Source organism: Rutilus rutilus, assembly GCF_951802725.1.
Source record: "Rutilus rutilus genome assembly, chromosome: 15".
In the NCBI taxonomy this organism is placed as follows: domain Eukaryota; kingdom Metazoa; phylum Chordata; class Actinopteri; order Cypriniformes; family Leuciscidae; genus Rutilus; species Rutilus rutilus.
Window position 1 is genome coordinate 10861423 of NC_140220.1, and position 26980 is coordinate 10888402.

At 38.8% G+C, this 26980-nt stretch overlaps 1 protein-coding gene across 12 annotated transcripts in view; it reads left to right on the forward strand.

Moving 5' to 3' along the window:
* The window catches only part of enah (ENAH actin regulator), a 108438-nt gene extending 81754 nt beyond the window's left edge, over nucleotides 1–26684 (forward strand). For 3 of the 12 annotated variants that reach the window (XM_084433047.1, XM_084433046.1, XM_084433041.1), the window contains exons 5-15: nucleotides 10841–11196; nucleotides 14742–15473; nucleotides 16787–17118; nucleotides 17363–17502; nucleotides 17667–17715; nucleotides 17858–17909; nucleotides 19025–19091; nucleotides 19580–19639; nucleotides 22389–22473; nucleotides 23160–23217; nucleotides 24087–26626. In XM_084433047.1, coding sequence (XP_084289173.1) covers nucleotides 10841–11196; nucleotides 14742–15473; nucleotides 16787–17118; nucleotides 17363–17502; nucleotides 17667–17715; nucleotides 17858–17909; nucleotides 19025–19091; nucleotides 19580–19639; nucleotides 22389–22473; nucleotides 23160–23217; nucleotides 24087–24124 — 1969 coding nt within the window. In that variant the 3' untranslated portion in view covers nucleotides 24125–26626. Of the gene's footprint in view, nucleotides 1–10840; nucleotides 11197–14741; nucleotides 15474–16786; nucleotides 17119–17362; nucleotides 17503–17666; nucleotides 17716–17857; nucleotides 17910–19024; nucleotides 19092–19579; nucleotides 19640–22388; nucleotides 22474–23159; nucleotides 23218–24086 lie in introns of all 12 variants that reach the window. The other 9 variants (XM_084433042.1, XM_084433052.1, XM_084433050.1 and 6 more) reach the window with 3 other exon arrangements.
* Nucleotides 26685–26980: the final 296 nt, after the last annotated feature.

Sequence of the window (26980 nt, forward strand, 5' to 3'; positions counted from 1 at the left end):
CGTCACTTTGCACAGGCCCCTCCCATGACTGTTGATTGGCACTGCAGTTTGAGCATAGACCCGCCCTGAGTGAGCTGGACACAGAGTCTGCCATCGTTTCGACGCTTGAGCAGCTGTAGACAAGAATGTCTCCTAAGCGATTGAGGTGTTTTGTTGTTGGATGTAAGAATGAACATAGCAGTCTTCATTTACTCTCGTTGTTACTCGAGGGTGGATCAGTACTGTTCGTGATCCAGCTTACAGTCTTCAGAGCGACAGGACTAACGTTACTGACCACGGCAGAAATGAAAGTGAGAGCGTGCTCTTTATGACAGCTCATCGAGTCATTTTACGGATATAAGGTTTACCAGTTTATTTAGCACCCACTGAAAAGGTGTTTATATTTGTTTACTGTTAGTTGTAACAAGTGTTTTGTGTACTTCGCTGTGTATGTTGATGATAATGAAAGGGATCGAGAGAGAGAGTTAATTGATAAGAATTTAATGCGCACTTCTTTTACTGTGTTTATTCAGCTCTTACAGTGATTCTCTGGAGTAAAACTAACGCTTCATCTTTTGTGTGATGTACAATAAACTTCACTGAACTCGTCAGTATATTTTGGTCATCATTCGGACGGGGTTTGCTACAGCAGGCTTGTATTAATAGTGGATAAAAGCAGATGACAAATAAGTTATAACCATAATTAAACTAAACTATACCTGTTCTATCTCCATACAGCATATATTCTCTGGCTCTGTGGGCATTATTGTCTGACTCCGGGTCGAAATGAACACCGCAACTGAGAGTTTCTGTTCTGATATTATCAGATGAGATTGTCCTGGCTCTGAGCGCGAGCTCGTGAGGCTCCGCCCCCTGGGCCGACAGCAGCAGTTCATTTGCATTTAAAGGGATACACACTAAAACAGCATGTTTTTCTGAGCTCCAAAAAATGACAATTTAAACATGCTGTAAAAAATTATCTGTTGCGTATTTTGAGCTAAAACTTCACATACATACTCTGGGGACATCAGAGACTTATTTTACATCTTGTGATAAGAGTCATAGTAGGTGCCCTTTAAAGGCTGGTCAGCAAGAACACCTAAGTTCCGCACTCCTGGGGATTTAAAAGCCGATAGACTCTCTAAATCAGGGCTTATTAGAGATGCGCGGATGGGCTATTATTTCATCCGCAACCGCATCACAAAACTCATCATCCGTCCGCCATCCATCCGCACCAACGTTTTTGACTAATTTTCAAAACCGCACCCGCCCGCCATCCGCTGACTGGTGTATACATATATTTTTCATTTGATTGGTTCAACCGCCCGCCCAAATTTATTTAAAATATTATTTTTCGTCACGTCATCCGCCCAATCCGCGGTTTATCCGCGGAGTCCGCGGCTGTGAGCGCCAACCGCGCATCTCTAGGGCTTATACACTGAGAATTTTCATTTGGGCTGAAAACAATGACCTCAGTCTTGTCTTCATTTAGAGAGAGGAAATTTTGGGCTAGCCATGCTTTAACCTCCTCTAAGCATAGCAGAAGGGAATTTATCGCTACAGGGTTCTTTCTCTTGATTGGAATATACATTTATTTTAAGTTTAATTTTGGGGTGAACTATCCCTTTTATATGAAGTTGAAACTATCATTCATATTTCTAACATATTTTGTTTGTCAGCCAGGTGTTGTAATGTACATATAGGGCCCTATCTTACACCCGGCGCAATGTAGCGCCAAGCGCGACGCAAGTGTTTTTTGCTAGTTTCAGTCCGACGCAGTTATCATTTTCATGTCCTGCGCCACGTTGTTTAAATAGCAAATGCATTTTGCGCCCATTTGTGCGCCCATGAAACGCTGGTCTGAAAACGAGGTGTGTTCTGGCGCATTGTTGGCGCGTTGCTATTTTGAGGCAACAGAATATGTTGCCAATATATGTTGGCAACAAACGCAATATTTTTTTTGTTATTTAATGAGCACGTTAGTAATGTGCGCCTATAGGCGGGTCCACAACGCGCGCACACTCTGCTTATTAAACACACAGGGACGCACAGCAGCACACAAACATGCCAAATATTTAAAATAAAAGGATTACAATGTAAAATTTTATTATTGTGTACATAAAGAAATGGTGAAATCCGGCTTGTCCCGTAGATGGTCTGCTTGCGCACTTTTACCTCGCGCACGAGCAGTTCCGTTTGCCCTCTGGAGACGCGTTTGGTCTTTCCACTATCAAATTCCGTCATGTAAATAGCGAATGTGCCATGGCGTGAGCGCAACTGGCATTTAAAGGGAATGGGAAATGAGACTCTGATTGGTTTAACGCACGTAAATCACAAAACACACCCATTACTCATTATGAGAATAGGGACAACCATTTTTTCCGTTGTTAAACTATCAAAAGTGGATTCGGACACGCCCTAAGTGAACTTGCGCCGTGCGCTTTAGACCATGCACTTAGATCGTTAAAATAGGGCCCATAGTGGAAATGCTCCATATAAGGATATTTTCCTCTGTCTGTGAAAGATCAGCCAGAAAGTGAAGGGCTCATATTCTCTGAAAGAATGTCTTTGAGTGCGTGTAATGGAGTTGGCCTGCTGCCGCCCACCCGGCCGGCCGTGGCGTGCCGGCCCATAGCCATATTTAGCTATTGCAGTCAATGGAACCGGGTGCATGCTTACTGTCTGATGTCATCTCATGATGCAAACCTGATACAATGCGGCTGAGAAGGAGAGCAGAAGAAAGGAATGAGAAGCAGGTTACTCACAGTCATTTATAAACAGCCGTCAGGGCATCTGCATACTGTCAGATAATGAATTAGTAGTGCTGTCAGACAGACCAGAGGACTCTGGTGGTGTGAATGAGATTTATCAAAAGGCTGCTTAGGTCACTATATTATAAGTGTCACATACTAGCATGTTATAGGAATTTTAGTTTTCTCTGAACGGTCACCTTGAAAAAGTCACCACTTCAGACCGCCTTTAAATGATGCATGAGTGTGAAGAAATTGTTGTTGCATAATATCCTAATACTCACTGTAACAAATATATTGACGCAATGACAGAAAAGTGCAGTTTGGAACTTAAAATAGAGGCTTAAAGAGGATTTGTCACTCAGTCTTCTGTGGTTTCACATCTGAATTCTCTTAGTATGAGTCAGTGTCAAGTGTCCATTTTTGTTTGTGCAAAAGAACCACTATGTTTGAGGCCTAGAATGTTTCTTCCTAGAGCAATTTTTTAGCTTCTATTTTTGTCTTTTAATTTTGCGGAGTGTTTTAGTACACACATGCTTTGAATTAGAGGCTTGAGCATTTTTGTAAACCTCACAATGAAATGATGACAAAAAAATTCTCGCACGACCTCAAAAATGGTGCATTTATACCCTTTTTGGTCGAAGTGCATGCCGTCCCTTGTACTTAAACACGCTGCTTTTGTGTCCCTTTCATGCTGGGAAAAATTTATATTTGGCGGTGTCTCTCGTCACCAGGACATACAGATTAGTTTCCAAGGGATTACATGTATAAAGATATTGTAGTTTTTAGCACATTTTTTTTCCTCCAAGCTGTTTTAACTCCATCTTCACTCCAGCAGGACCGCAGTGACATGTGGGTCTGCTCGTGTTCTGTGAGCCAAAAATATACTGTATTAGTATTTGATTAAAAAGACATGAAGTGGCATAATGGGAGGATAAAAATAGCCAGCAGGACGCTGATACAGGTTTGCTGCTCTGCCGGCTTTCAGCACATCTGTCAGGTGGAGACACAAAAGCCCCATTTTCCCAACCGTATCCCGCTAGCAGGGTGAGATTGGAGCCACCACCTCATTAACAGACTGATGGCATCATTTAAAGCTGATCGTCATAATCATCGCCACTTCTTCACACTTCAGCACAATAATGCTCCCAGATCGCTCGACAGCCACGTCCGGATGTCTGTCATCTCTTTATGAATGACCCTTCATCTACAGAAAGCCCTCATCCTGCTTTCTGAGCTCCTTCGGGATGTGCTGCACCGCCCTCTCTGCTCAAAGATGTTCTTCCTTCTGTATAGGGGAGAATCAGAGAGCCCAAATCTGTTGAAATTTTGGATGAAGCCTTGCAAAAGAGACCATATGGCTTAGCTTGGACACAGCCAATGTTAACCAAATTGCTGGGCCTTTCCAGGAGAGAGGGGAATTGTACTTGCCGAAAAGACTTCAGTATGGTGCTCATTCTGCTCACTTTCTCACAATGGTCTGTCATTGTTTAATCAATGTTGGCCTCTTTTCTACATTTAATTATTTTTTTTTTTTTAAATTGCAGTAATTTTCCCTGTCTTTTGGACTACTTTTGCATAATTTTCTTCTATGTCACCAATCTTCATACATGATTTTGGTGTTTTCAAGTTGGAAACGATATACATAACTCTTCACATTACATCTTTATGCGTTTTAATAGAGTTTTTTTTTTTTTTTTTACTTGTTTTAGTAAAATAGCTGAAAATCCTTGCTGGAAATCCAAGCTGCATTTCCTTAAAGCAATACTGCGTACGATAATAAAACTTGCTTTCATAGATTGTATATAACGGTATTTGAATAGAAGTGTATTTTTGTGTTACTACACTAACAGATTTTTTCACTTTATACTCAAAACAAGTTAAAAAATCTTCCAGTGCACAGTAAGACAAGATAAGTTTGTAGAAAAACAACAAAAAATGTTGTCATCATTTACCCTCAAATTGTTCCAAACCCGTATGAATTTCTTTCTTCTACTGAACACAAAAAAAGGTATTTTAAAGAATGTTGGTAACCTGACAGTTGATGGGCCCCATTGACTTCCATAGTATTTTTTATTTTATTTTTGCTATGGAAGTCAATGGCTACCGTCAACTGTTTGATTACCAACATTCTTTAAAATATCTTAATTTGTGTTCAACAGAAGAAAGAAATTCATACGGGTTTGGAACAATTTGAGGGTGAGTAAGTACTGACAAAAGATACATTTTCTGAAGATAATGAAGATAAATGTAAGGTTATCTTGTTTAAAAAATGTTAAAATATTTTTACTGGAAAATTAAACAAAAATGTGTAGTGTAATGCGATGACTTAATGAGCACCACTGTTATTATACTTTTATTACATGGCTTGGTTGAATTCTAATGTAGAATGCGGTCTGTTATTTCTTGATAACAGACCGCTGCGAAGTATAACACACAGTTGCCATGAAAAACAGAGCGTTGCTATGGACGCAGGATTCTAACCGTAGAGACAGAACGGACTATTTTCTTTAGCGGAAGCAATACCATCGTTTTTAAATCAATAAACTCCTTTTTAAATCAATATTTTGTGTCAAATTGATTTATTTGGTGGGTAGCCATGTAATAAGCGGGATAATGTAGAGCGAGGCGGCTGTTATAGCGAATACAACCCCGACAGGCTGATCGGGACCCCGACGTGAAGCAAAGCATTATTCCTTACATATACAGATATTTTTTTAATGAAAAAAAAAAAAATATCTGCATCTCCATCCAATGAAGTCATACTGCCTTTAGAATCTGTTGTAGTAAGTTGTTGGAAGACATTCTGAATCAGGCTGTGAGCCGCCTACACTCCCTTAGCTACTGTTTCCTTGGTAACTGATGTCAGGAACGGAGACGCCAATAAATGGATCTGCTGCATGTTTCCCATCTTTCAAGCTCTTATTCCATGCTCGAGAAGGGGGTGTTTGAGAGGGAAAAAGTAAGCAAATTTGACATTGCTTGTCGTGGTTCCAATATTCAAAATGCTCTAGACTGCAGTAAAATTACTCTAAACTTGTGCAGATTCCAAATTGCTATCGCTTTGGCCTGCTATTTAATAATTTTTATAGGAACTTTTTGACTTCTTGACTGGGCAGGTTTAACTTCTTGAAAGAATACTGAATGGCCCTTTGACAGATATGTCTGGTGGTCTGCTGCAAAACAGGAGAACAATCCCAGCCATGCTTCATTATGTCATTGCGGTGGAACAATAAAACATAGCCTACCTTTCAGTGCCTTTAAGATCCACCAGCTTTGTTGAAAGGGGTTATTATGTAAATGCATAGAAATGTTGAAGAACCAGGGTGCTGATTTTCTCTGACATGAGAGGTACATACATACAACGATCCATACAATTCATTTCAATTCACATACGAAAATGAGCTTCAACTCCTATTAACAAGGAAAACGCCTATTAAACATGAAGTTGAGGGGTTACTGAACCCCTCTCAACCCCATATTTTGGCCCCTTCCGGTCTCTCGCCTGAGAGCAGATCCCGCTTCTAATTTTAAGTGTTTGTGCTGCTCGTTATTTTCAGAATGTTGTGATCTCCTATGCCAGGGAATGCATATGTATCCAATGTGACTAGGCACAAATAAAGCACTCAACCGAAATGGTGCGAACAGGTTTGGGGTGTCGTTCCTATTTAAGAAACAAGGAGCGCACACATTTGATCCAATAAATCCTTTTTCCTGTATTGGTCAAGCGCCAGTTTGGTTTAAAGTGATGTTTGTTCTGGGTTTATTTTCAGCAGCTTCCGAAAACAAGAAGCCCTTGATATTATTATGACCCCTCCATCCGTGTAGGATCGCTGGGATTGCACAGCAGTTGCATCATGAACAGTTAACCTCACCTGACCCGTATATGTCATGAACCATCCTCGCTCTCATGTTTAAAATTAAATCTAGACCTTTAATATCACATGTCCATTTTACCTTATTTCTCTTAAGTGTTCGGTCAACGCTCCTCTCTATAGGGGGCTTGTTTTAATACCCTGTTCAAGGGGTGACTTATGGCTGGCTCCGCTATGGCTCCCGTGAACTTTTGCGGTAGTATATTACCACAGACATGAGCGAGGCTTCCTCTGCTCTTTAATTACATCTCTGAGAGCATGGCTCAGGCTCAGCAGGGATTTTGGGGGAAGTGGGACACGCTCTCAGCAATCCACCCCGCAACAGCCTTTCGTAATGTAGTGGCTCAGAATACATCCTCTGGGAACCCAGGTACAAGAACAACTCTGAAACAAGGCAACTAAATTAAGCAGATATAGAGAACTCGGGCAGTAGACTAAGCATATGGAAGCTCTTTTTGGAAACTCTTCATAGTAGACCTTGTGGATTCATGGTTAGCTCTTTATAGTTTTATTCCCCTCGACTCAACCCAACCGCACTTGTATCAGTTTCAGATGTTGAACAACTGACCCTTTGCTAAGCCCCGACCCTTGGTGCAGTTGTAAAATTTGCTCAAAGTGGTTAAAATTGACCTTACGACAGATAAATGACTGACATCCCAAAATAGCCAATCTGAGGGTATGTTTACACATTTACACGTTTTTTTGTGTACAGACGACTACATTGTCAAAACGATCCCTGTTCACATGGATCCGCGAAAATGATTTAAAACGCTGTATTATGCATTGTAGTTGGCGATGCCACTTTGTAAAGAATCACTATGAGCCTATAGACGGAACACGTAATACGCATGCGCATGACATCACCGTTTTCACAAATAAAATAAAAAAGTTTGTGTTTTCAGGCCTGCAAAACGCTGTTGTCGTTTAAATAAACGACCAAAACGCGTATCAAGTGTTCCGTTTTTAGTCTTGTAAATGGTGCCTAATCGTCGCACAGAGAAGCCTTGTTGCTATCTGCCATTTTGTTTGTCAAGCTATCATTTTGGCACATTTGTTTAACTATGGTAAAAAGTTGTTTTATGGCACATGGAATTTGAATATCCAGAGTGGCTAGTTAATTAAGTTTGGTTCGTTCCATTCCCGAAATCACCTGGTAATCTCAAAAAAATGCAAGTGTTGGACCAGACTTGTCTGTCTTTATGACATTGGCCTTTGTTCATTTTAAACTTCTGTGATTCCGCAATGTTCACTCCATTAAATAAAAAGACTGTTGAGGTTTGTGTGTTTGGGCAGTTATCATTATCACTAGTTCCAATTTAGAGTATCTGCCCTTTTAAAATTGGTGGGCATAGTTAAGTAACCACTGTCATAAGGTCTGTTGAATAGACATTGTCCTTACAGTTAAAATGAAGTGAAATATGGCAAAGCATATTTTCTCTTGCTGCTTTTACTTTAAAGATATTAAATTGTCCAATATTGCAATGAAAAACCATCAAGTCAAAATCGAGGCAAACGTTGATCAGTTAACTGAAGAGAAAAGCCTAATTTGAAAAAGATTTCAAGTGCTATAACATTAGTGCAAGTGAACAGAACTTCTGCCGTTTCAACATATTATGGTACTGTGAATTCTTTAGTTCTGAGATTTGAGGTTGGTTTCAGTGACAGGACTGATGATACAGAAGGAGTGACTATATCGTAGCAGGTGTGACCGTGCCAGTTGGAGCCTTAGGCGTAAACGTGCTCTTCTCAAGGGGTCTTTTAAACAATTGGGGTGTGGTTTTCCCCGTCTTATTCTCTTCTTTGGAAACTTGTGGAGGCATGATGTCGGTGCACCTGAGCTGATATTTGTCATGGCGATGACTGTCATACTGAGTGGAAGGTGTGCCTGGCAAGGTCCCAGGAAATGATATCATATACGCCCATTCATGCAAAAAGACATGTGGGAGATTAGTTGACAGATGGGTAGAACAGGATCACCTGTCTTAATGCAAACCCCAATGACAAGACTCGGATGTGTCTGATTATTTATCATCCGGTTTCCCATGACAGCTGAAATCTGGCGGAACATGTATTCAACGAGCACAAAAGGAGATCCTTAATGGTTCTATAATTTAAAGGAATAGATCACACAAAAATGACAAAAGGTTAATGTGGGTGTCTTAAAGGAATAGTTTCCATCTTAAAATGAAAAATGTCATTATTTACTAATGTTTCCTCAAGAAAAATAACATGGAATGCTTTCTCTTTTGCCATTAGAAAAGCCCCTATGCTGGACTGTTTTACTAGTCATTTAAATTACTTTAAGATTAAATCATTTTGATTAGGAAGTCTTTATATTTTGTACTATATTACCAACCTGATAAACCCTACATTACGGGAACAAAATGTCCCCACAAAAATGGCAATATCCAAAATCCTTGTCCTTGTGAGGGCATTTTTTGATCCCCACGAGGAAAATGGATTATAAATCATACTATTTATATGATGTTTTTTGAAAATGTCAAAATGCAGAATGTTTTCTGTGATGGGTAGGTTCAGTTTGTACAGTATAAAGATCATTGTCTATGGAAAGTCCCCATAAAACATGGAAACCAGGTCTGTGTGTGCGATTTGGCGTAATTTATTTTTGTCATTTATTTATTTTAGTGCTTCCAAATCAGTTAATCGCATCTATGATAAAAAAAAAAAAAAAAAAAAAAATGTTTACATGTGTGTATATATTATTATATTTATATAAATATTACATATGTGTGTGTGTGAAATTATTATAATTGTTATTATAGCAAATGGGTTTGGAACAACATGATTATGAGAAATGACAGAATTGTCCTTTTTTGGGGAATATTTTTTTTATATATGTGGAAATTGTGTACAAAAACCTGGATGATTATCCTTAAATGATGACTTGAAGTTAAACTTATAATACACCATGTCCTCTTTATGCTGTTTAGGCTCTTTGCTTTTGATTTGCTTTCATTCATGTTTCTCTTCAGTTTGTTCTGCCCCTCGTCTTCAAGTTAGGTCCATCTGTCCAGTTTCGGAGCCAGAGCTGCAAACAGCCTGTTTTTCTTCATTTACTGTGCCTGCTCTCCAAACTAAATGTATCTGGCTCTCTAATGTAATTACACACTGGAATTCTGTGCTGGATGCTGATTAAGCACAAGAGGAGTGACAAGCAAATCTTTCATAAACCCTTACTTAGCAGAACATCTGCAGGCGAGCTGGTCTGATGCTGAAGTTGGCACTTCTCGCACCTCTTGTGACCCATTTGAGCATGCTGCCATCTAGTGTATGATGTGATGTACTGCGATTTTAGTGATCAGCTGTCTCCTTATCTGGAAGAAAGCAAGTTCTTTGTATATATATTTTTTCTATAAAAGCCTATAAAAGTGTTTATTACTGAAAATGTCCAAAGGCCCTTTAAGGCCATCTTGTTTAACGGCCCCAAACAGCAGTTTTACAAATAAGCTATTGCTATACTCTGACTGAAATTCAGACCAGCCCAAAACTGTTTCTCAAGGTTACTTTTCAATTATCTATAGTACATCTCATCAGTCATCTATACAAATCTAACTGTGGCATTATTAATATTCTTTATTTAGATCAAAAATATATATAGCACAAAATATTTGTGGGCTTTTCCAGCTGCACTTGCATGTTTGTAATTTACATAAATTAGATTTATTTTATTTAATTTTTTATAATTATACACCACCATTTAAAAGTTTGGTGTCTGTAAGATTTGTAAATGTTTTTGAAAGATGTCTCTTATGATTCCCACGGCTGCATAAATAAAAAATGCAGTAAAAACAGTAAAAAAATTATTGTGCAAATACAATTTAAAAATGGGAAAACTTTTTTCCATTTTAATATATTGTAAAATGTAATTTATTTCTGTGACGGCAATGCTGAATTTTCAGCATCATTACTACAGTCTTGAGAAAAATGTATTATTATTATCAATGTTGAAAGAACCCCCCCCCCACACACACACACACTTTTTTGTCACTTTTGATCAATTTTCTATTTGTTTGTGCCCTTGCTGAATAAAAGTACATTTATTTTAAAAAACAATTCTTACTGACCCCTAACTTTTGAATGGTAGTGTATAGTACCAAACTACCTAAACCAAATCAGAATTTCCTTATGCAGTGTTGTGGCATGGTTAAAGATATAAAAAGTTGTTGGTTTACCGTGAACACTAACTCATTCCCTTCTGCTCTAATGTGTCCTCAGGCAGCTGCAGGACCTCCAGCGTCAGAAGGAGCAAGAGCGGGAACGACTGGAGCGAGAGCGGCTGGAGCGGGAAAGGCTGGAGCGAGAGATGCTGGATCGGGAGCGCGCCGAGAGGGAACGTCAGGAACGGGAGCGGCTGGAGAGGGAACGTGCTGAGCAGGAACGTCTGGACCGCCTGGAGCGTGAGCATCAAGAGCAGGAGCAGCTGGAGCGAGAACGCCAGGAACGGGAGCGCGCCGAGCGGGAGCTGATGGAGAGAGAGCGTGCGGAGAGAGAGAAGCAAGATAGGGAGCACCAAGAGCAGCTGGACAGAGAGCAGATGGACTGGGAGAGAGGGAGACGCATCTCCAACGCCGGTGAGCATATTTATCTTCATCGTCTTTTTATAGACAGGAGTGACTGATAAGATGTAGACAGGATAGGCTGAGGTCAAAATATGAATGAGGTTTTAACACAAACTAACAATATATGTGGCGTTTCTTCTGTTGCTGAGCATGCAAATGCCTGTGAAATGCTGCTAGTGTACATTCGAAATAATTCATTACCGTGCTGCATTTATTACGTTATTTAAAACTATTTTTAATGTTAATGTTATTCTATTGTTAACTATGTGTTCGAACTGGGGATGCACCGATACTACACTTCTGGCTGCTAATTGTTTTCATACTATGGCTGATAACCGAGAACAACATAATTAAATATCTGTACTTATTTGCCTAAAAATAACTCGCCACATCCGCATAAACTCAAATAGATGCGATTCTTGTCAATGTTAAATCAGTTATTTGATGTTTAAGTGAATGTAAGCAGTACCACAACAATATAATAAAAGGAATGAATAATAAATAAAATATGGAAATAAATATTTTATATTTTAATTTTAATTTGGAAAATATTAAATTGGAGATTGGTACATCTCTACTATAATGCATCTCGATGTTTCCTTTTGTTGTTCTTGCTGTAAAATATATTTTTAGTATGTGCTTGGCCTCTTGTTCGACGGGACACTACCTCCTTGCGTCTTATTATATCAATAGGCGATCTTCTCCTGACGTGTCCATCTGTCAGTATGTTGGAAGAATCCGAATCCACAGCTTGAAAGATGATGGAACTCACTAACTAACCACATTTCTCTCACACTCTCCTGTGTAAAGCTCACTAGGATTATGGGTAACCTGCCAGGGCTTGAGAATGGGTGGGTGTCGATTCAATACAAATGTTGTTGTAACCTGTTTTACTTTTGTCATTTGACATAGGTCTGATAGAAACAGGATATTCAGCAGAAAAAAAATTCGGACATGTTTTTTTCCATCTGTATTAGATTGGATCGTGAAAAGTGTGCGTTATATAACAGAATGTATTCAGACGGAATTCAAGCTTGCTAAAACATTGGCTTAATAGCTATTTGGCTGTTGGTTAACATTATCCAATAGCCTGTATAAATAAGGTTAGCAGAAAATGATTTTTTTGTTTTGCTTTTGCTTTTACAAAGTTTATTTTGCTTTAGATTAGAATAACATGCACCTCTGGATAGTTCACAATAAGACAAGGAACTTGCACTAAGAAAGATAATAAGGTAAATTTTGACTTACTGTTGGCTTTTAAATGGCCTGTTATAAAGTTGTGCATGTCAGTATTTGAGTTCATCATATTAGATGCAATTCTCAGAATCATGCGCCATCCAAAAATACACATGGGGGAGGGGATGTTTATTCCTCAGACACTGTATGAGTGGCCAGGCATCAGGCTTTGATAGGCATAATTGTCATTCAAGTGTTAAACATTTGAGCATGGTGCATGTGTGATATTTGCATCAGAAAATCTGTATTATATGCCACTGATGTTGTACTTTGGATATAGCAAGATAAAATATTCCACAGAAGGAATGCCAAAAGTACATCAGCACCAAGGCTTAAACCTTTTAAATACGGTATAGTTTCCTCAGGGATGTATTGAACCTAAATTACTACTAACTCAACTGGTTTTGTTACACATTAACATACGGAATTGACACTAAATTGAGTTCTCTGTCTGTTACGAAGTCTTTCTGTTGTATTTTTGGTGGATATCGTCTTGACTCTGTGACTTCTGCGTCATGTCTGGGAGAAGGATTATCAAATAAATACCCTGAGATTCTGGCGGATGGGTGCAACAAAATCTGTATCATTAGTCAAGGCACTAGTAGGGATAAGTGAAAACAGGTACTTCAATTTAATGGAAGGTGTAAATGGATAACAATAGCCAAAACTTTTTGCTAAAGGTTCACTTTTTCACTTCAGCGCATGATATGCAATAATTTGTAAATAAATACTCATTAGTATTAAAAACTGTGTATGTGAGTGAGGATCCCTAGTCACAAGTTGATTTAATAAAGTTGGATTAGTCCAAAGAGCACAGCCGATTGGTCTTGCCATGTGACCGCCTGTGCTTTAGGAGTGGAAGAATTTCATTAAGTCACTCTGGTGAACATACTGCATTACATCATGAGTCATGTGGTCTGCTTGTCAAAGCTAATAGTGTGGGAACCCAAAGGAGGCCAGTGAAATGGAAGAAAGTAAGGTACAAATAGGTTAAAAAAAGCTGCTTGTCATGGAAGCCAGCTTGAACAATGGGAAAGCGTTAATAACCTGAATGTAGGGCATGATAATTTGTGTTTGCCTGTGTGTTGACGTGTATTTTGAAGAGTGCTCAGGGGGCGTGGTGGGCTTCACGCAGCAGGAGGGCAGCTGTGTCTGCAGGCTGCTTATGAGAATCACTAGAGCAGAAAGATTTGGCCAACATATGGCAGGCAGTTACACTTACAGTGCACTCTCAATAAACCAAAACATGAATTTACTTGCATTTCCTATATAAACACCCATAAATATATGGCAAATTATAATTACTATAATTAATAATTAATGCTTTCATTCAGCAAGAATGCGTTCAATTGATCAAAAGTGACCGTAAAGACATTTACAATGTTACAAAACGTTTTTTTTTTTTTTTTTTCAAATAAAGGCTGATACTTTATATTAAATCACAGATTCCACAAAAATATGAAGCAGCACAACTGTTTGCAACACTGATAATAATCAGAAATGTTTCTTGAGCACCAAATCAGCATATTAGAATGATTTCTGAAGAATCATGAAAAAGTAATGATGTCAGAAATTCAGCTTTGATATCACAGGAATAAATTACATACAATATATATTAAAATAGAGAGTTATTTTAAATTGTAATATTATTCTGCAATATCACTGTTTTTACTGTATTTTTTATGAGCATTAAAAAAAACGTACTGACCCAAAGAATGTGAATACTTTTAGTGCATACGTTTGTGATTTTGTACACAGCTCCTGATTCACCAATAATGTTGTTTCAGTTAAAATTTTCAGTGGAGTATTGGGTTGAATTAGTTTGAACCTTTCAGATTTTAATGTGATATTAGACCGTATAAAGTTTTCATTAGCATAACTTCTATTCATTATCATTTTCTTGGCATGCAGAGAGTGCATGACTAGCCTTTAGCAGGCGTGTGATGATACCGAGACCCTAACCTCACGTACATCCAGGAGTTACAGTAACCCTTCGGTGCCGTCTCCTGAAAGTACTACATGCTAAACAGGATGTTTGTGTAACATTTTGCCCATGTGTTGGAGTTGATCTATCCTTTCCAGTTCATGATGTTTTCACAGCTAACCGATTGTACTAATTCTAGTGTGTTCCCTGTTCATAGACAGAAATAGGAACATATGATGGACTTGTAGGTCTCTGCTGGTTTTCTTGCTTCATTTGCCCCCTTTCTCTCTTCTGTCTCCTTCCCCCCTTTCTCTCTTTGTCTTGTGTTCTTTCCCTTTGCACGGTTGCTGCTACCTCCCTCCTGTCCTGTCCTGTCCTGTCCTCCGGTTGTGTGCAGCATTTGAAAGCACCCTCTACACTCCTCCACCTCCCGAATACAACAAGACCACCTCCTTACCAGTCTCTCCTTCCACACCCAGTTACCCTCCACCGACGCCATTGCCCTCCACAGCCACTCCTCCAACCCCGCCCCTGCGTCACTCTGCCTCCCGATTCGCCACATCGCTAGGCTCCGCCTTCCACCCGGTCCTGCCTCATTACGCCACTGTCCCTCGCAAACAACCTGCCCCGCCCACACCGCCGCCCCCTGCCCCAGCTCCTCCTCCTTTAGCTCCGGCCTCCAAATCTGTCATCTGGACGGCTAACAACTTCACTCCCTTACCGCCTTCTCCTCCGGTCATGATCAGCAGCCCCCCGGGCAAGGCAACGGGCCCTCGCCCAATGATCGCAATCCCAGCCCCCAGTCCGCTCTCCCAGAAACCCCCTTCGCCAATCTCGGCGCCCAACGGGCCGCCCACCTCGCTTCACTTCCACACCTCATCCCCCATCTCGGGTCAGCCATTCTCTTCACCCCCGACGCCACCCCCTCCACCGCCCCTGTACTCTCCCTCACCCACCTTGCCCATCGCTCCCCTTGTGTCTTGTCCCTCACCCCAGCCTGCTGTTCTCCCTTCTCCTTCCACAGCCTTCCCCGCCTCTGCTGAGCACTCTGTAAACTCTGGGTTGGGAGACTCCTGCTCCTCTGCTCCAGAGCCACCCACTCAGCCTGCTGACTTCCCCAGCCAGCCGGGTAAGGCCTCTTCTGTGTCGCTCAGCCTCCACTAACCCGCTAATTGGGGTTCGAGGAGGGGGCCTGCCATGTTGAGCTGGGTTGCTTTTGGCTGCAATTGGCTTCTATCGATTGCTTGTTGGCTCAATATGAAAGTCCTCAGGAAATGTTTTGCTGTTTTGTCTTGTCTGTTGGGTTGTACTGGTTCCTGTGATCATCGGTCTGATGAATGCTCGTTTGTGTGGCCTGTAATTGTGTGATATGGCATGGCATGAAAACACATCTCCACTCTCTCGTGAAACTTTGAATTGAGTCTCACGTATTGCAAAGCGGATGTCTTCGCTTTAGTTCTCATCCTTTTTTCTGGAGTTTATCACAACCATCTCATTCTGATTATTGGTTTATGGTGAAGAAGTTCTTGATGTTAGCATGTACAAGTGAGCTGTCAATGCACAGTAAGCTTTACATGATCTATAACTGGCCGCCCCACATCCTCTGGTTTATTATTCCCATTCACAAATTTGATTCATGAAACATCCTCATTTTAAAAAGCAATGAAATGAAATGAATCCTTTTTCGTCTTTGACTAGGTTTATGTTACAAACTGCATACAATAAGTGGAGATTTTCATATGAGGTCAGGTCATCAGCAATGAAAGAAATAAGATCAGCTCTTCCTCTGAATTATTCATAGAAGAGGTTTTAGACTTCACACTTCATATGCATGATGCAGCTTGACACTGAGCTAAATTCTACACACTAATATGATTAACTTGAGTGTGTTTGGCAGGCATGCATGTCACATAAACTTCAGCTGTTTAAACCCCAAAAAAGCCAAATGTGAAAAAATAGTCAGGCTGATACCTTCCTAAATTGTGAAGATTTTTACTCTTTATACATAGTGATGCAACATCAGCTTTAAGTTAGTATTTTTACAATTAAATCTCTGCATTTTGTTACATTTATGTACAGATTTGTTTCATATTCCCATAAATCATCACTTTCTTCCTTGTGTATGATGTTACAATGATCATCAGCTATGGACAATCATGTATTAGTGTCATCTGTCTGTGTTCACTATTATGAATGAGCTTTGGATGTGAATAATTATTATGATGTTATATTCTATTACATTATATTATTGTATTGTATTGTATTATATTATTGTGCTGACATCCATTTAGCTCATTCTGGATGTAATAATCTATTTCACAATGCAAAAAAAAAAAGTTAAAACAGTCCTAAATGTAGAACAAATCAAAGTTTAACTGATCAGTACAGGAAGTTACAAAGACGCATCCTAACTATTATGTTCTTTTTTATTTATCCCTACAGATTCAATACAGGGGATGCCAACTCCTCCACCCCCACCACCCCTCCCTCCCAGCTCCACTGTGACTCCCACCACTGCTGGACCTCCACCACCCCCTGGTCCCCCTCCTCCCCCACCACCTCTGCCCCCAACGCTTACCCCAACAGGGCCTCCCCCTCCCCCTGGGCCACCACCTCCACCCTCAGGTCAGGCTCCGCCACCAGCACCACCTCCACCCCCTGCCCCACCTTTGCCCTCGGGTCTGTTCACCCCCTCGCCCACCACAGATGAGAACAAGGGCCTCTCTGGGCTCGCAGCCGCCCTTGCTGGAGCCAAGCTAAAGAAAGTGCCAAGGGTAAGGAATTGAGGCCTGTAAAACTTTCATTTGCATTGAATTACACCTGAAATGTCTTAACACTGTGCCCTAAAGGCCCTGATATATACAAAATCCAAACGATCTTTGGCCTGATTTTGTTCGATATTACATCACACCAGCTTGTTTTTTGGTTTGCTTGAAATAAATTAAGGCCTTAAAACGAATGATATCTTCATCAGAAATGCTAAACATGTTCAATACCAAATCCTATATGTTTCTGTAGAGTGATGAGCCCCTGGCTCCAGCAGCAGGACCCGCAGTGAGTTCTGGTGGTGCCAAACCTGAGGCATCCCGTGGGAATGGTCTTTTACCTGGAGGAGGAGGTGGTCTAATGGAGGAGATGAGCGCCCTGCTGGCCAGGAGGTAAACTGCGTGCTTTATCTGTCTCTAATGCCAGAATGTTTTCAAACAATGATTAGTCTTGGAAATGACTAAATTCTTATTTTCTGAGACCAATTATCAGAAATGTTGTATCATAGCCAGAAATGAAATAAAATGTAAGAATATGTACCATTGATTTGATACAGGAGAAGAATTGCGGAGAAGGGATCATCACCAGAGCCTGAACAGAAAGCTGTGAGTTAATATAATGCCTCATTCAGCTGTATACAGTTTCTGGCCAAACCTGTACATATAGACTACTCTTAATTTTATTGATATGATCATACAATTTATGTGATGGATTTTAAATAATATATACTTTTTATTTCTCCATTAGGATGACATTGAGGCTACCATAACTCCAAAAGTGTCAGCCTGTAGCACACCAGGTAAGCAAGGGGAAAGCAATGATAAAAATAAATGATAAAACCAAATAATAATGCTATTTTAGTGCATAGTCATCTAACACTGGCTACTAATACTAATGCAACATTTGGCAGCTGTTCAGTCTATCTCATGTTAAAGGGATACTCCACTTTTTTCGGAAATATGCTCATTTTACATCTCCCCCAGAGTTAAACAGTTGAGTTTTACCGTTTTCGAATCCATTCAGCCGAACTCCGGGTCTGACGGTACCACTTTTAGCATAGCTTAGCACAGATCATTGATTCTGATGAGTCCAGTAGCATTTCTTTCAAAATGACCAAAGAGTTTCAATATTTTTCCTATTTAAAACTTGACTCTTCTGTAGTTAAACCGTGTACTAAGATCGACGGAAAATGAAAAGTTGCAATTTTCTAAGCCTATATGACTAGGAACTACTCTCATTCCGGCGTAATAATCAAGGAACTGTGCGGCTGTACCATGAGTGCAGCAGGCGTAATGATATGACGCAGCGCCTGAAAATAGGTCTAATAGGTTAGACAAACTTAGTCCCGGTCACGTTGGAAGAAGTTACCGAGCTGGGGACTATTTTCAGGCGCAGCGTCATATCATTACGCCTGCTGCACTCATGGTACAGCCACATAGTTCCTTGATTATTACGCTGGAATGAGAGTAGTTCCTAGCCATATAGGCTTAGAAAATCGCAACTTTTCATTTTCCGTCGATCTTAGTACACGGTTTAACTACAGAAGAGTCAAGTTTTAAATAGGAAAAATATTGAAACTCTTTGGTCATTTTGAAAGAAATGCTACTGGACTCATCAGAATCAATGATCTGTGCTAAGCTATGCTAAAAGTGGTACCGTCAGACCCGGAGTTCGGCTGAATGGATTCTAAAACGGTAAAACTCAACTGTTTAACTCTGGGGGAGTTGTAAAATGAGCTTATTTCCGAAAAAAGTGGAGTATCCCTTTAATAATTTAGCATATTGTTGAGCCTGTGCTGTTAATTTTTTTTTAACTGGGTCTTGAAGCAAAGCCATTGGAGAATCATGGCTATTTAAAAAAATATGAGAATATCAATATCATAAAATGTAACATTGCATTGCATTTCTTTTACAGATATGCCCAGAAAGCCTTGGGAGAGGACAAACACCATGAATGGTAGCAAATCACCAGTCATTGGAAGGTAATAATTTGCATGTTATACATCCACAAATTCATAGTGCCTTTTGAAGAAAAATGCCCAGCTTTTGGGATCTGACTCTTCGACAGGTCCCGCTTTCTTAAAGCTAAATTGAATTATCGTTGCTTCGACTGCTTTGCATCACGTGCTTGTGGCCGGAGGCCTCCTCACAATCGCATGTCAGAATGCAGGCAGTCGGGTCCCGTGCTTGACATCACTAAAGCACAGTGTTGTTGCTTCTCATCAGATCTGTGTGTACTAGAGCTGTTCAGCATTTTTTTTGAAAGATTCGCTTATTTTTTTTGCTTAGTATATACCATCCATTCAGGCATTTGCACATACAGTTATACAAATGATTGAAGCACCTTTCAGTAGGGTAACACTCCTTTCATCTAAATTAGACCTAGTGCTTTCAAAAGATTACTATGAAAATAAATAGTTCAGATCCACACTATTGACCTCTGACCTGGTTAGTCTCTTTACTCTCACAGACGGGACACACCATGGAGAAATCAGATGGGTACTGACAAGTACTATGATTCCTTAACCAGGTATAAGAGGCTAGTTTGAGAACTCTTTCTAGACTTTGTTTGCTGAGAGTGCTCTTTAAATAGGATGAGGGTTGCTGCAGTGATTGTCTTCAGTTATTATTTTTTTTACACACAAATATTTTGCTGTTGCCAACAATATAATTACCATGAATGTGTCCCTGCTGCTTTTATATACATATAATAATAAATTAATCTTGAATACCAAATAAGCACATTTCTGAAGGATCATGTGACACTGATGACTGGAGTAATGATGCTGAAAATTCTGCTTTGCCATCACAGGAATAAATTAAATTTTAAAATATACTAAACCAGAAAATGGTTATTTTATATTTTACAATAGTACAGTTTTTACTGTATTTTCATCAAATAAATGCGGCTTTGGTGAGCATAAGAGGCTTCTTTGAATGGAAACTTTTGAATGGTAGTGTATATAAATAATTTTCACAATATAAATGTTAAAATAGTTTATAATAATTTCACTTATGGGACAAGAGTGAAACAATAACATCTATATATAATGTAATGTAATGTAAAGGCCTAATAAAAATAAAGTTTCCAAGGCTATAATCTTCAAAAAAATCTGTTATTTGTAATAAAAATCACCCCCTGTTAAAATAAAGTGCACATAATTGTAAAAAATAACAAAGAGAAACACCTTTTCAAATGTTTCTTTTCATTGAGAAAGGGAAGAAAGCAATGAAGGATTAACCATAGTATCATTATTAGAGCGTCCTGATATATTGTGCAGTACTAGGTGTCGTCAAAGGTCATATCAGAAAGCTGGAGCATTTGTCCACTCTTGCCAATTTGTCCACCTGGTTCCAAAGATAACATGCTCCCTCCTCCCCCCACAAATGTGCATTTAATTTGGTTTATCCTTTCACATATAAAATGCAGAAAGCTTTTATACAAAGCCTTCAGGCTGTACACGCTTGTATCTCACACACAAGTTTTGCTTTCCGACTCTTAAGCTATGTCACAATGTTCTTATCCGCTTGACTTCTATTTCCTTTCTACACAAGGCAACCCACTGTTCAGCATTCATTTCTTTTCCGATGGGATAAATAAAGTGTCATTTCCCTCATTTCCATTGTTCTACCCTACGGTGATTATTGTGTTGGCAATAGTATTGTGTCTGATTCAGCTTCAGACAAGCATGAGAGTGATACGGCAGCTGCATTGTGTATTTTGAAGTGTGAATCCTGTCTCAAGCTTTTGGTTTGCTGTGCCATTTTTGTTGGGGTTGACTTTACCAATGTGTTAGTTTTGATGAATTTGCAGCTCCTCTCAAGGCTCATTTTCATGTCACCCAGTTATGCATATATATATATCTGGATGTGTGAATTTCCTTTTCAGTACAACAATTTCAAGTACCTGAAATCTGAAATATCCTGCATTTTCCTCACATATCTTGAATCATATCCCATGTTTATGCTGTGTTGATTCTTTGAATCACCAATTGTAATTGGTGCTGTAACAGTGTAGATTTACACAGCATCTGAAATGACTGTTAAAGGCCTCGTTTACACTGCAGGTCTTGATGCCCAATTCTGATTTGTTGCCTAAATCCGATTTTTTTTGACTGTCTGTTTACACGTTCTTTAAATTGTGACCCATATCCGATTCACATGTTTACACTTGCCATGGCTAGTAGCCTACTATCTGAAACATATCGCGCATGCTTAAAGGGTTAAATTCTCTTGCACAAATGGACGAACACAAAATATGTTTCATGCTCTGCGATATGCAAAGTTGCCAAACACCACTTTTGAATAAGAAACAATGTCTATAAAACTCGTTGTCCACGAATCACAAGCGTATCGGTGAGAACACTCGTTAAAACAACATACACACACCCGAACTTGACTGCACATCACATATTTGAGATTACTGATACTGCTTTCATTCGTAATGCAACGGACCGATATACGGCACATAAATTAAGGGCTGTTCACTGTTATACAATAAAGAGCCTGCACAGCGACAAGAAATAGAAATTAACACAAAAAAACTGTCTAGAGCCTTTACTTACACAACACTGACAGTGGAGTTGCGCTCAGGAGTAGAGCAGCTATGGACAATTTTCTTTTTCTTTTTTGAGCGGCTGCGGACAAATTCTTTCTATGCACACACAATATTAGGCTACATCACAATCTGCGCGCATGTTTTAAAAATATAATTGAACATGTAAATAGTCCTAGCACTTTTTAAATTTAAATAGCCCACTTACAAATAAATTATTAATTGCTTAAAATGAATAAATGTAAATGAACACAAATTTTCGTTAAATTTACAATCATGTGAAAACACTTCCCGTGCCCCTCTCCACATTCCTCTCCTACAATGACACAACGTTTCGTCGGGCCATCCGTCCCTTTGTAGATGTGCGTCGGGGTTTCTCTCGTCATTAAACCGCGGAGACGTTGCCTAATGCCTCAGAAAATCCGATCTGCCTGTTTACATGACAGTCGCATTGGCACATATCCGATTTATTTCCACATATGAATGAGGCCTGAAACCGATCTGGAAATATCCGAATGCATGCGTTTTTTTCCTGTTTACACTGTCATAGAACACATCCGATCTGTGTCACATGTGAGCAAAAAATCGGAATTGGGTCACATTTCACTGGCAGTGTAAACGGGGCCAAAGTGTGTCACTTAACTTCTGCCTTGCATCTTGACTGCACAGTGTCGACTTCTGTGACTAAAATAGCTTTGCTTCACACCATATCTTTTCTTCTTAGACCAAGGTCTACACCAACTCCTACCGGATCCATAAGTGCCAATGGGGTGCCAACAGAAGCTCTTGACTACGACAGATTGAAACAGGTACTTCTCAAAACCAATAAGTAACTAACTTGAACTGAAACTCATTTAACCTTTTAGCCCTTTGGGTTTGAAAGAGGGGCTGCTCACTTCCTCAATACGTTGGCAAAGTGTTACCAAAGCTAGTGGTACAATTTCTCATTACAGCACTTCCTAAAAAACTGAGGGAGAATTACTGGTTGAAAGTGCACGCTTCTGTGGGTGTGTACAATTATAGTCCTCCATACAAAGGCAATACTGTACCTCCCTTCTCTATGAATGAGCATGTTAGATATGAAAGGCATATGTAGGAATCTCACTTATCTGAGGACACAGTTACTCAAGTCGCTCAGCTCTGTCTGCCTCAACTTTTCCCCCGCCAAGTGCTCAGTGTGTTTTTGTTGTTGAAGAGTTACTAATAGTAGCTGCACTCATTGACTTGAGTGTTGATGTTATAGCATACACCTACTCATCTGGATCTCTTGTCATTTAATACTTTTATAGCTGCATTTGATAATAATAGCTTATATTAAGAACTCATTGCAAAGGGTCACGTCAGTATTTTTACTTGGCACAATGTCCTTATGGCATCTAATTTCTCTTGCATTCTAGTGTATATGTTCTAGTCTTGAACGCTAATTTACCAGTTTGATTTGTATATAACAAACAGTATTCTAATCCAATTCTTAATGTATTGATTTTCTTTTTAGGACATTCTAGAAGAGATGAGGAAGGAACTATCAAAGCTGAAAGAAGAACTTATTGATGGTAACATTTTATTGCATTGTATTGCCACAATATATGATGCACATTGAGCTTTTTAAAACTTTTAGAAATAAAATACTCGACACTCACACTGTCAAAAGTTTTAATTTGTTTCTCATGATCTTAAAACATTTTGATCTAAAGGCCTATGGCTAAATGCTTGATAATGTTGTTGTTAATGATGATGATGATAATAATAATAATAATAATGATAAAAAAAATTCCCTTATTTCCCTCAATTAAAAGTTAAAGGAAATCTAGCGGAAATTTAGGTAAACTGTGGCTAATTTATTTTAAATTAGTAATACTATTTTTTTTATTTTTTTAAATCAAAATGATTTGTTAATGTATTCATTTTTAAATGTATTATTCCTTTTTTTTATACAAATGTTTTTTTTTTAATTGGAAATAATAATCTGTAATCTAGGCTAATAATAATAAATAGTAATTTATTTGAGCATTTATTTTATATTTGTGAATGCATTTATATAAATGTATGTATATATGTGTGTGTATATATATATGTGTGTGTGTGTGTATATATATATATATATATATATATATATATATATATATATATATATATATATATATATGTATGTATATGTATATATATGCGTATGTGTGTATATGTATGTATATATATATATATATATATATATATCAATTAAGAGTTTCATATATTCCCATATTACCTTTTTGTGTTCTTTCATAGTTTTAGTGACATCACTATTGTTTTAGCATATTTTAAAAAGTAATAATGAGTGATTAGGTGTCTAAACTTTTGACTGTAAGATTTGTTGTTAAATGTAACTAATCTACAGATCTGGCCAGGACTGTGCCTAATTCTTTTGTCGTCTTTGTGTTTTCAGCAATCAGGGAGGAGTTGGGCAAGTCAAACTCTGCATAGGAGGATGAGATGCACCTGTATTTTTTTTAATCACAATCTGTCTCTTCAGAGGTCAGCTTCAGTTATCTCAAAAGCAATGAAAATGGAAAATTACAGTTTTAACCAGTGGTGATCACAATAACCATGTTAATTCGGTGGATCTGTCAAGTATGATGCCGGGAAAGACAAACTTTGAGCGTGGGGGGGCACAAGGAGGCGTATCAGCGAGAGGATAACCAGACGCCTCAAAGCGACGCCATACACCAAAAGCCCCATCTTGAGGGAAGTCAGGACACAGTCTTAAGGAAGTGACTGTCAGTATGCAATGGATGACTTTTACTGTGGAAAGAAAATGATGAAAATAGACAAACTATTACTGAATTACATAGTGTATTAACCATTGAAGAGTGAAATTGTAAATCAAGCAGATGACATTCATTCTACGGCACATTGTTTAGCAAAGGGCAGGCTTTGTTTATGACTTTAAAAGGTGGTAATGGTGGTGGTGAAGTAACGTTAACTCAGTTGGCTTTGTATAGAGCAAAACCTTGAATCTGGCCAACTAAACGAGTATGGTCTATTGCTGCAGGACTCTAAAGCTTGTCTTCCTACTATTTTAACCAGAATATGTACATTAAAATGATGACAAAATAAACATTATACCTGCAAGTCATTCAGTCAACCTGTTCTAATGTACGCCATGACCACATCAGGTAGCTTACTCGCGCTTTTGGTCGGTTTCCATTATTATTCAGACTTCTCTTTTCAAAAGTGAATGCTCAACAGGCTGTCTCTAATGAGCCACTGTTATCTGTATACCTTCTTCGTCTTGTGTGTTCGCTAAGTGTTCGGGAAGATCACGAAGGACAATGCCTTTCTACTGTACATCATTGTAGCTCTCTACCAAAATCCTCTCAGCCAATCGAAGTTAAGGTTGACGTCAACGTCAGCTCAGACCGTATCTGTAGATAGTGCTAACCAGAAATACTATGAACTTTTTATTCACCGTAGGCTCTTTTCGTATTTCTTTCGATTTCAGTGCATGTCTTCTTATGAACGGTAAGGGAAAAATGGTTGCCACGAAAAATAATTTTGTTTTCAGTTCATAAGCAATAAGTGTAGCATTGTTACGCATTTTTTCTTTTTGTTTTTGATCGATCGATCATCCACTCTGCCCTCAAACTGTGTATGAATGTTCTCCATACGCATTCTCAAAAGTGCAGTTCACAACAGACACCTCTTTATAGCCATAATAAATTTGCAGGGGTATGACATTTTACTCATTTTCCTTTGGATGCAAGTATGTGGAAGATCATGTATGGCAAATTATTCATTTTGCATGGAGTATTAACCAACTAAACAAGTCTGGAGTGTCTAATGAGGGCCAAGCAGCACATCACAGCTTTTTAAATGGGACTTTTTTTTTCTTTTTTTATCCAATCATTTATTGTTTTACCTCTCTGCACACCGGAAGGCACTTGGCTGTTTTTCAGAGGGGCTTTATCTTCCAACACACTTTTGTTAGGGAACTTTTATTGGGAAATGTGCTTTTTAAGACCGAAATCTTTGTACAAACATGAAGTGTGATTATAGGCTGTGCAAATTTTGAGGAGAATAACGGAGAACATTTTTGACGTTCTCTCAGATCAGATTTTTCCTCAGTTATCCATTTCCCCCATGCTATGCTCACTTGTCAATCAATTCGTAGTTTTTTTTTTTTTACTTGCGTAGTTCAATACCATCACTCGAAAATAATCTCTCAAGGAATAAGAACGTTTGTATAGAGTGTTTACAGCATTGATTGCACTTTAAAAACCCGTAGAAGTTCAAATGATTCTATTGCTGACAAGACTGCAAGATCGGCAGTATCACCAAAGCTAAACGGTTATCTCTAGAACGTCACAATCTCCAGATCCCTTTGTTTTGACGACAAATAACTATTGTTGATCGGTCTTTAGATTAAGCAAAATGTTTTGATCAGGGTTGATTCATTCCTGGATAAACCTGTTTGTGATCTTCATGGTTTGTGCCTTGTTCGGAAATTGCATTTGATATGTCAAAAATGTAAAAGCGTATATATAGAGAGTATTAATTTAGGGCCTGCCATAACTTTATTCATTTGTTTTGCATTTTGCTTCAGTGAGTTACAAAGGACACTTACGATCTTTGTTTAAAATCAAACATGCATTCACGTTCTTTTCTCTGTGTCATTTTTTTCTGTTGCATTACAGTGTGGATTGTGTTATGGTTAACACCGTGTATGCTGGTGGGATCTGAGAAGTGATCTTTGTCGTGGTGGAAATCAGTTGAACAATATTAGGAAAACATTGATGGTGTTGTCAGCACACTGAGATTCTGATGAGCAGACTGCTGGGCAGATTCAACTGAATGTCCTTGTAATGCAATTTTCAGTTTCTTTTTTTTTATCGTTCATGTTGTACCATACTGTTTTCATGTTAATTAGAAGTTTCTTACATGCTAACATTGTTTTGTTTGAGCAAATTAAATAAAAATTGCAATACATTGCTGTTTGCATTTATTTATGAATTAAAAAGCAGAAATGGATTACATGACAAATCACAATTTTACTTCACTGTATTTTCCTTTCAAAGCAGCACACACATCCTGAATGGATTAAATTGCATTCAGGTTATTAATTTCAACTCAAATCTTATCTTAGTAAGATTCGAAAGCCTATTTGACTTTCTTACTCATTTGCACCTTGCTTTAACATGACATTGCTTTAACATGACATAACTTCAACTTTCACACCTCATCGAAAGCAAATGCTGCTTTTCTGTTTGCTGCTGCACTGTTCCGTTGTGGCAAACAGGAAGAAGGCAGGACTGAAATAAAACTGCAACTAAAGAAGAGTCC